The sequence below is a fragment of the Lucilia sericata genome, unplaced genomic scaffold (genome assembly GCF_015586225.1).
Source record: "Lucilia sericata isolate MDLA Ls3-8-SP2 unplaced genomic scaffold, ASM1558622v1 Contig000034F_arrow, whole genome shotgun sequence".
Taxonomy (NCBI): domain Eukaryota; kingdom Metazoa; phylum Arthropoda; class Insecta; order Diptera; family Calliphoridae; genus Lucilia; species Lucilia sericata.
Genome location: NW_023994072.1, coordinates 1,011,405 through 1,021,189, shown reverse-complemented (window position 1 = coordinate 1,021,189; position 9,785 = coordinate 1,011,405). Strand labels below are relative to the sequence as shown.

Below are 9,785 nucleotides of genomic sequence, written 5' to 3'. Positions count from 1 at the left end.
CCTCTAAATACTCATAATCTGTATACTTATCAGTGTTGCACTTTGAGTCCAATTCGTAATCATAAACATCCACAGTAGGTTCCACTATACTCTTATAGGGCATCTGAGTCATTTGACAATTTTCCACATCGGTCACTTCATAACGACCGTTGCCAACACATTCCCGGATGACATAAGGCCCTCTGTATCTAGGTATAAATTTCTTATTGGTCCCTACAGTAGTGTCAACATTCCCCCCACGTTCCTAGGAGTTCTGTGACTCCGCTTATAGTACTCCGAACTATATTACTGAGATTTCCGTATCGCCCCATCCTCCGCGGACCGTATTTCACTTAGATCAGCCCCAACTTGTTTGGACCTATCCCGCAGATGATCAGTTATTTCGTCCAACATTTTCCCTCTCTGCTCCACCCCAAATAACATCACTTTAGACTGTGGTGAAGCGACCGACACCTTCACATGGGTGATATTCAGTTCGGATACAAACCTTTCGAATTCACCAATAATACGTCTGCTGTAATTTCCAAAATACTTCAGTAACTATGGTGAATTTTCTACCCTCCAAAAACATTCTGAACCTTCTCAACGCATAGGTAACAGTGAAAGTCGCCAACTCGAAACTATGATACCTAGACTCGACCTTCGAGGTAGATTTCGAATAATATGCAATGGGATGAAATTCCCCATCATCCTGCTTTTGAAGGAACACCGATCCGAATCCTTTCGAACTAGAATCAGTATGCAATTCAGTATCGCGTAACGGGCTATACACCGGCAGTACAGGCGCATTAATAAAACGGTAAGGTTAAAAATACCAATACAACGACCATCTGGAAAACAAATAATATTATATTATATTATTTTAAAATTATATTCACTCACACAGTGGCCTCCGGTAGTTTTGTGGTTAGTGTTCTAGTCTGGTAGACCGGAGGTGGTGGGTTCGATTCCCACCTGAGGCACTTGTTAAGTAGCGTACAACAGGCCCGATAGTTGCCTAGGTGTATTTCTTTGGATTTGATTTTCTATATACATTCTCCTTTCAACCTAACTACTTTCATTTATGTTATTCATTTACTTCATAATTTAGGATAAATGTTTACAAGATTGCTCCTTTATGCTATCTGCAAACACGGAGTCAATTTTTAAGGAAAAAATTTCGAAATTCGCATGAACACACTGTGTTTGGATAAAATTGAATTCCTTATCGACCTACAAGAAATAAACAAACATGACATTAAATGAATAAATATGTTGTTGAGTTTAAAAGAATAGCTTACATGTGACCATTTGTTTATTATGTCAGAAGTACATTTCGCGTGTGACACAACGTGGAGCCGGTCATTTTTTGTTGCACCCAAATAGAATTGAAATTCGTTTGTGTGTATCCAGTGTTTCATTGAAATAAGGCCTCTCTTGGACAACGCCATATTATTTCAGCTTACGCATTATATTCAAATATTTGTTGTACAATTTATCTTGGGGATTCCTTCCAGATTGCTTATATTCCTAAATAATAAAACAAATATCAGTGCTATATGTATGTATATTTATATAAGAATACAACAGAGATTCACAATACTTTCAGATATTTTTGTAGATAAATTGATACAATATGTTTTTTTTCTATTCAATTCATATGGGCGCTTCAGGGCCCATATGTATTTAATTTATATGGGAGGTGGCACGCCCCCTATGCTAGTCCGCCTACTTTTTGTCCTAAATAATCATATTGACACTAAAGTGGCTTTGACAAAATTTGAGGACTCTAGCTGTTTTATTATTTCAAATATCAGGATTTTATATTTTCTTAATATGGGCGTGGCTCCTCGCCCACTTGAAATTTCAAAATAAAAAGTCGCATATTACCTATTCCAGACATACAGAAAAACGCTGTGAAAATTTCAAGAAAATCGGTCTTGCCGTTTAGTAGTCCATAACGTTCAAACATACATATAAACATACAAACAAACACACATTAATTTTTATATATATAGACTAGCTATACCCAGTGTGCTTTGCTACCCTAAAAGGAATATGTATAAATAAATACCAGATTTATTATATGTTACATATGAAAGATGTCAAGCAAATTATTGCAAGTTCGCCAGTTTCTATCTATCGCCAATTTCTATCTATTTACAAAAAATTTGAATAATATAAGAGTTTCCAAGATGCACGAAATTTTGTATTTAATTCATATATGTGGTGCCAAGCCCCCCATTGAAAGTCCGCCCGTTATTTTCTAAATGTTCACATGAATGTCAAAGTTCTTCATGTAAAATTTGAAGATTCTAGCTCTAATAGTTTCTCAGATATACGAATTTAATTCACCGGGGGGCTTCAAGCCCCCCGGATGAAAGTCCGCCCTTTTTCCTCCAAAATATTCAGATGATTATTAAAATAATTTGTTCAAAATTTGAAGAATCTAGTTCTATTAGTTTCCCAGTTAAACGAAATTTTGTATTTAATTCATATGGGAGGTACCAAGTAACCCATTGGAAGTCCGCCCGTTATACTCTAAATGTTCAGGTGAATGTCAAAGTTCTTCAAGTAAAATTTAAAGATTCTAGCTCTAATAGTTTCTCAGATATATGAATTTTTCTATTTTATTCATATGGGGGCTCCAAGAATTTAGTTCCACTAGTTTCCCAGATAAACGAATTTTTGTATTTAATTAATATGGGAGGTCCCGTCCCCTCATGGATAGTCCGCCAATTTATTACCCAAAATGTTTACATGGATGTTAAAGTTCTTCGTGCTAAATTTTAAGAATTTAGTTCTATTAGTTTCCCAGATAAATGAATTTTTGTATATAATTTATATGGGAGGTACCACGCCCCCTAGTGCTAGTCCGCCTACTTTTTGTCCTAAATGATCATATTGACACTAAAGTGGCTCCGACAAAATTTGAGGACTCTAACTCTTATATTATCTCAAATATACGGATTTTATATTTTCTTAATGTGGGCGTGGCTCATCGCCCACTTGAAATTTCGAAATAAAAAGTAGCCTATTACCTGTTCCAGACATGTAGGAATACGCTGTGAAAATTTCAAGAAAATCGGTTCAGCCGTTTAGTAGTCTATAACGTTCAAACATACAAACAAACACACATTAATTTTTATATACAATATAGATGAATAAAATAGTTAAATTTAACAAAATTTCTTTAAACCTACAGCGCTATTTCATTATTTTTTTTTTGCTTTATATTTTATTTTGTTTTTTATATTTTATTGTGAGAAATGAAGAAATTTCTTCAAAAAATTTTATTTAAATTTACGATATATTCTTCAAGTTAACCACCTTCAAGGGTGTAAAATTAACTATTTTAGGTGTAGATTTGAATAATTGCGATCTTACTATTTACCACTGTTAACTAAATTTCTGTTTATTTAACAAAATTTTGGATGTAAATATAAAGAAATTTATTCAAATCAACAGATTAAATTGACTAAATTTTTTAACAAAAATAAATTACTAAATATGAAGAAAATTCGTTTATATGAATATGACCTGGAAACATGCATTTTGTGGCCGCATCGGTTTGGGGCACTTGCTTTGGTTATGCCCAAACTGGGAACAGTTGTAACACCGTATGGAGTCCTCAGATGTTCTGACAGTGTTCGGTTGTACAGCCGGGCTTGTCTTATTACTAGTTGTTTTCATTATAATTCCCGTCTTCCGTTTGGGGCACTTGCTTTGGTAATGCCCAAACTGGGAACAGTTGTAACTCCGTATGGAGTCCTCAGATGTTCTGACAGTGTTCGGTTGTACAGCCGGGCTTATCTTATTACTAATTGTTTTCATTATAATTCCCGTCTTCCGTTTGGGGCACTTGCTTTGGTAATGCCCAAACTGGGAACAGTTGTAACTCCGTATGGAGTCCTCAGATGTTCTGACAGTGTTCGGTTGTACAGCCGGGCTTGTCTTATTACTAGTTGTTTTCATTATAATTCCCGTCTTCTTCTGGGCTGCAGCAACATTTTTGCTCGAAACGGTCGAGTTTTACGCCCTTCTGCTGTATTTGTTTTTTTTGTAGGAATCCAATCTTCCAAGGATTTAGCCTACCGATTTTTTACACGAAAGGATTTTTTAATCCTTACCATGTCTCCTACCATATTCCAAGGAGTGTTTTGCGAGACACTCCTTAGATCATATATACAAAAAGACCCTCGATTGTGGCTCGTTCCATGAGTTCTTTGTCGACTAAGTCTCGTTATACTTTTTAACATAGGACAGCTTTTTCCACATTTTACCTGGGGTTGAAGTTTTTGATATCTCGTCCAAAAGTTAAGCAAAGGACTTCTTCTTCGCCTGAAAAATGTTCGCCTTTATGTTGTCCTCGGACTCCTTCAATTTCTCGAAGTCCGCCGAGGTCTTTGTAACAACATTTTTCTTCCTTGCTGCATTCCTTATTTCCGATATCCCATCTTTTGGGGATATATTTGTTATCCACCGACGCTGTGATTGTGTTCTTTTTGTATGATTCCCTTATCGCGTCCTGGAAACTGCTCAAACTATCACCCACATTCAAGACACTAATGTCCACTAGAAACTTATTCCTCAAAAAAATATTCCCGCTTCGTCTATGGGCCAGTTGTATCTCCAGAGAAATAATTACTGGGTGATGATTACTGCCTGTTATCTTCGAAATTTATTTCATTTTAGTTTATTCTTACTCCATAAAAAACAAAATACAACCCTAATCAGCTGTCGACATGTCAAAAGTTAAAAGTTGCTGAACTCTTCGAAGCAGACGCATTACAAATTATAGTGTGTAACTTGGAAATACACTATTTCAACTGTTTTTGTCGCGTACAAAAGGTGTTGTGTACTTCCACATTATGAGCATAATCGGACAGTCTGCGATCATCCGCAAAGTTGTTAGCCGTATCCAATTTGGGATACTTCAAGTGCGTCGTTAATTTGTAATCTCATAGGCATGTTGCTCACTGTTATGCCGCTCAGGTATTTGCGCATAACCTTTGAATCACAGGCGTCTACATAAACTATATATGGGCCCTTGTGTTCGGCCTCATAGCGGTGTTCACATTTGCGTTCATCTGTTCCGGTTTCGTTGGACTTATTGTTCGCAGTGGTCATCGAATCGCTTGTATTCACATTGGACTCCAGAAATTGAACCTTCAGCTGTTATGTTATTCTTGTCCACCATTATCTGTTTCTTTTTGTTGAAATAAAAATTCTTCATAACAAGTTTACACGAAGAGTTGAATTACTTAATTCGGCTTCTGAATTACAGTAGCCAATTAACCCATTTGCACGACACATTCGTAATTCGCTTTGACAGTTGTATTGGGGCTAGGTGAGATAATGGTCCGATATTAACCAAACAAATCACAACAATCGACTCAGAAAATGATTCTAAGCCGATTGGTATACTTTAAGGTGGGTATAGGACCAATATTATTGTGCGTTACAAACATCAGCACAAACCCAATATAACCTCCCCACTAAAGTGGTGTAGGGTATAATGAAAGTGTGTTTATTTGTAGGTTTGTTTATGGGCGTATTTGATGTCTATAGATACATAAACAGTTGGGAAGATTTTATTAAAATTTTCACAGAATGTTCCTGTATGTCTGGAAGGAATTAGAGGCTAGTTTTTATTCCGAAATTTCAAGTAGGCTAGATGCCACGCCTACATACATAATAAATACTAAAATTAGCATATTTCAGAAAAAGTAGCTAGTATTCTCAAATTTTATAAAGACATTTTTGATATCCATGTGAACACATTAGTATCATATCACTTTGACATTCATGTAAACTTTTGAGTAATAAATTGGCGGTTTAGCAATAATAGGCGTGTCGCCTCCCTTATGAATTAAAACCAAGAATTTGTATATCTGGGAAACTGTTGAAGCTAGAATACTCAAACTTTGCACGAGCAACTTTGATATGAATACATATGAACATTTGGAGATAAAATGAGAGACACTTAGCTGTTTGTAGGAGCAATGTTTGTATAGTGTGTATGCGAATCAAAAAGTATGTCTGTCAAGCCGCTTGTGTAGTCTATTTGGCCCTTAAGGGTAGCGAAGCACACTGGGTATAGCTAGTAAAAAATAAAATTACAAAAAATGCAAATAAATGGAAACTATATTACTTGACGAATAATTGCATCGTGTGAACGGGGTATAACATGTACTTAAATTTATCGTTTATCGATAATTTGCTTTTGGAAAACAGATGTCTTTAGTGTCAGAGTATTGCTATAATGCAAACATAACTACAATTGTAGTTAATTTTACTGTCCAACTGGCAGCATGTAATAAATACATAAATAATAAATAAAAATTATAATCCCAGGCGAACTTAAAAATATGAAGTGCTTTGTAAATACAATTTTAAGTGACATTTCAAAAAAGCTAAACAAATGACGTGTTATTTTTTCGGTATATTATAACAATACCATAAATTACAAATACTTCCCTGAATATAAAAAACATTATTTTAAGTTACTGTTGTTGTTTTTATAATAATAACAAAACCAAAAGTAGGAAATCTATTGCAAGAATTCGTTGGACGACGAAATGACTTTAGCTCATCGAGCATTGTTTACCTGGTTCATTGTTTTGGTGTTTTTAATATTACTCTGTCTACGCCTCGATCCACGTACTCATTGGAATTGGTTTCTGGTATTTATACCCCTATGGGTTTTTGATGGGATTCTCATTATCTACGTCATTATAAAAATCATACGTAAGTGGCGAAATCTCAAGCGTCTCAAGGAACTACTGATCTATTATCAGTGGTATATTGGTGGTGTTCTACTTAAAATTGCCTCCCAGCTAATGATATGTCTGACGCTGGAGTATCCCGAACTCGAAATATCGATATTTGTAACAATGATTCCCATTTGGATTCTATTGTCGGCATCAATTGTTTACGTTTTTGGTCGTCTCAATAACATTGAATCGTGGTGACGTCAGGAGAAATCCAAAAACAAGAACAACGACGAATGTACGGAAAGACTGTTTAGTTTTTAGCACAGAGAAATAAATAGTGTAAATGGAAAAGGGTCTTTAATCATACACCATTGCAAAGCAGATAAATATAATTACTAGATTAAGTCCATCAATTAAAAAGAAATTATTTTTAATATTTTTAATTAATTCCATTCTTATATATTCATATATTAAGTTTAAATTTCTGCATAAGTTTTGTAATTTATCGATAAAAACTTACAAATAAAATTAATAAACATCTCATAATGACGATCAAGCTGGATGCTAGGAAATTCGTGCAAATTTTTTCTTAACAGTGTTTAAAGGAAAAAGATTTGGTAAATCCTAGAACAAAACCAATGACAAAGAAAGTGCCACACAGGCCCTTTTTTTCGTTATGTCTACTACTATGTCTATTTTTACACTTAATATAACAATATCTTATCTGATTACTTTCTTATAATTAAGTAGTTATAGGAGTTGAACAAATTTAATATAGGTCGCTTAAGCAAATATTTTTTCCTCATATCCATGATACAACCATTATTGTTATATAATACTCATATCGATAAATTTCTGAGGAAAAAGCCAACTTTTAAAGAAGTAGGATTAAGTATCATAGTTTCTCGATCAATATGAGTAGGTCAATATGTGCAGCCCCAGATTTTAAAGCCAAATATCTTAGGCACTTAATGGATTAGGATTTTATAAAATACAACAAATGAAAATTTTGAATGTTTTAATAAAACCTGAATGAGGAAAATACTTTATAATGGTGTAGCACATCATACTTCGATTTTGCCCTTTTTATTACATCTTAATCCGAGTATTGGTGTATTTCACACGTTAAACTGTTTCAAATTAAACTCCCAAAAAATGCGGGCAATCAGCTAGTAAATTATTAAAGTGCACTTGCAGAAATATCTTATTTTATTTAAAAATATGTACGTAAGTATAAAAATAGTTCAAAATCCATATTTGCTCTGGGTAGCTCTTCTATTTTGGCGATTCGCCGACCACATCGCCTGCAATTCGGCTTCATTCGCCTTGGCCTTATGAGCCAAATATGTAATTTGATGTTTACGTCTAGTACCCGTAGCTGGCTCCTCATCAACTAAAACACCAGTAGGTTGGTAGGTTGTCGATGAAGCCAAAGCTGTACGCATCCATTCGTCTTTATTGGGCAAAACTTGTGCACTATTTATATCGATGACTTGTATGTCAGACTGTTGCTGCCGCCTTCTCTTTGTGCTGCCACCTACCAGCGCCTGTAAAGCTTCCGGATGCAATTGTTGTTCTTGGTGATAACGTTTTCTAGAAGCAGCCAATTCTTGTTCATCAATTTGCATTTCCTCCGCTTCGTTTGCATTTTGATTGTTATTTGATTTCAGATAGTTGGCCGTAGTTTCTACAATTTTTGCCGCTTTCTTGGCTACTAGGGCATTAATTTCATTGACAGATACTTCCGGTAGGCTTTGATCAGTGTTAAAGGAGAAAAAGTCACCAGTGGTGCCGTCGGTGTTGTTGTCTTCATCACCACTCTCATCGCTATCAGCAGTTTTGTGACTTGGAGCAGATATTGTTTTTGCTTGATTAAGAGGCTGTTTCTTTTTGGTAGACTTGAGTCGGTCAACATCTTCTGTATTCGTAGCTGGACGTCTGTGTTTCACTGTATCAGGTACAAAAGCAGGCATGGTAGGCTTTTCGCATTTAGTGGTAGTTTGATTATTGTTATCAGCCCCTGAATTGTTGGTACATTTAGCGAAATTTTGCTCTGACTTGGCCTTTGGCAGTATGCTTAGAAGACCTGAAGTGCCAGAAGTTCTTGTGGGGTTATTAGAACTTCTGTTTTTGGCCTTATCTGACATTTCCTTTTCCACATCTTGGAAATTTTTCAAAGATGGTATAGTAATTTTTACGGGCATTTTTTTGACTTCATTATTTTTGTTAGGCTTTTCAATTATTTCCTCATTTGGTTTCTTATGCAGAAATTCATCGTCCTCTTCTTCAATGTCCGTTTGTGTGGTAATGGCTTTCGGTGTGGGCAACGCATTAAATGTAGGTTTGGCAAAGCTTTCCAAAATATCTGCTAGATTGGCATTATTTTTAGGTTTGGGCAGGAGTTTTGATAAATTATTAACAAAATCCTTTTCGTTTTCCACGGGAGAGGGAAGAAAATCATCTTCCTCATCACTTATGTGACCATTTGTGGCTGCAACTATTTCCGGCTGTTGTGCCACTTCTGGAGCTTTTGTAGGATTTTCTATAATAATAGCTTTGGGGGCTTCTTCATCCTCAAAATCTGATTCCTCATCACTGCTAGCATCATAAGCTACCAAAGACATTATTATTTCTTTTATTACGGACAAGTATAATATAAAATATTTATTTATTTATTTACACCACAAAGTAAATGTCAAAATATTTATCGGCTTTAAGAATCGATAATTTTCTATGATTATCGAGTACTTGAATTCGTATTCATCATTTGTTATTTATACACTGTAAAAAATGTTTTATAATAATTTCATTCAATTAAATATATTTTTATGAAAGTTAATACCAAGTTCACACGGACAATTGAATTACTTAATTCTGCCTCTATATTACATTTCATTTTTTCAATCATTATTTTGTAATTTTTTGGAATATGTGTATGATACAAAAATATGTTTGTTACATTTTTTTAAACAAATTAAGTATTTATTTATTTCCAAATTAATATTTATTTGTAATTATATTTTTTATTTGTCTCCAACCAATGACAACAGACAGCTGATTTATGATAAATACCCGATAAAAATTAGAGAT

General features: G+C 34.7%; 2 protein-coding genes across 2 annotated transcripts; one reads left to right on the top strand and one right to left on the bottom strand.

Annotated features, from left to right (window-relative positions):
- Positions 1-6,288: 6,288 nt before the first annotated feature.
- On the top strand, positions 6,289-7,267 carry LOC119612451 (transmembrane protein 60). Its single transcript, XM_037968259.1, has one exon. It carries the CDS (start codon positions 6,561-6,563, stop codon positions 6,951-6,953), a length of 393 nt encoding a protein of 130 aa, XP_037824187.1. The 5' UTR covers positions 6,289-6,560; the 3' UTR covers positions 6,954-7,267.
- Positions 7,268-7,875: 608 nt separating this feature from the next.
- On the bottom strand, positions 7,876-9,427 carry LOC119612441. The gene has a single exon (XM_037968250.1). The coding sequence runs from the start codon at positions 9,317-9,319 to the stop codon at positions 7,940-7,942; it is 1,380 nt and encodes a 459-aa protein (XP_037824178.1). The 5' UTR covers positions 9,320-9,427; the 3' UTR covers positions 7,876-7,939.
- Between the last annotated feature and the right edge of the window lie 358 nt (positions 9,428-9,785).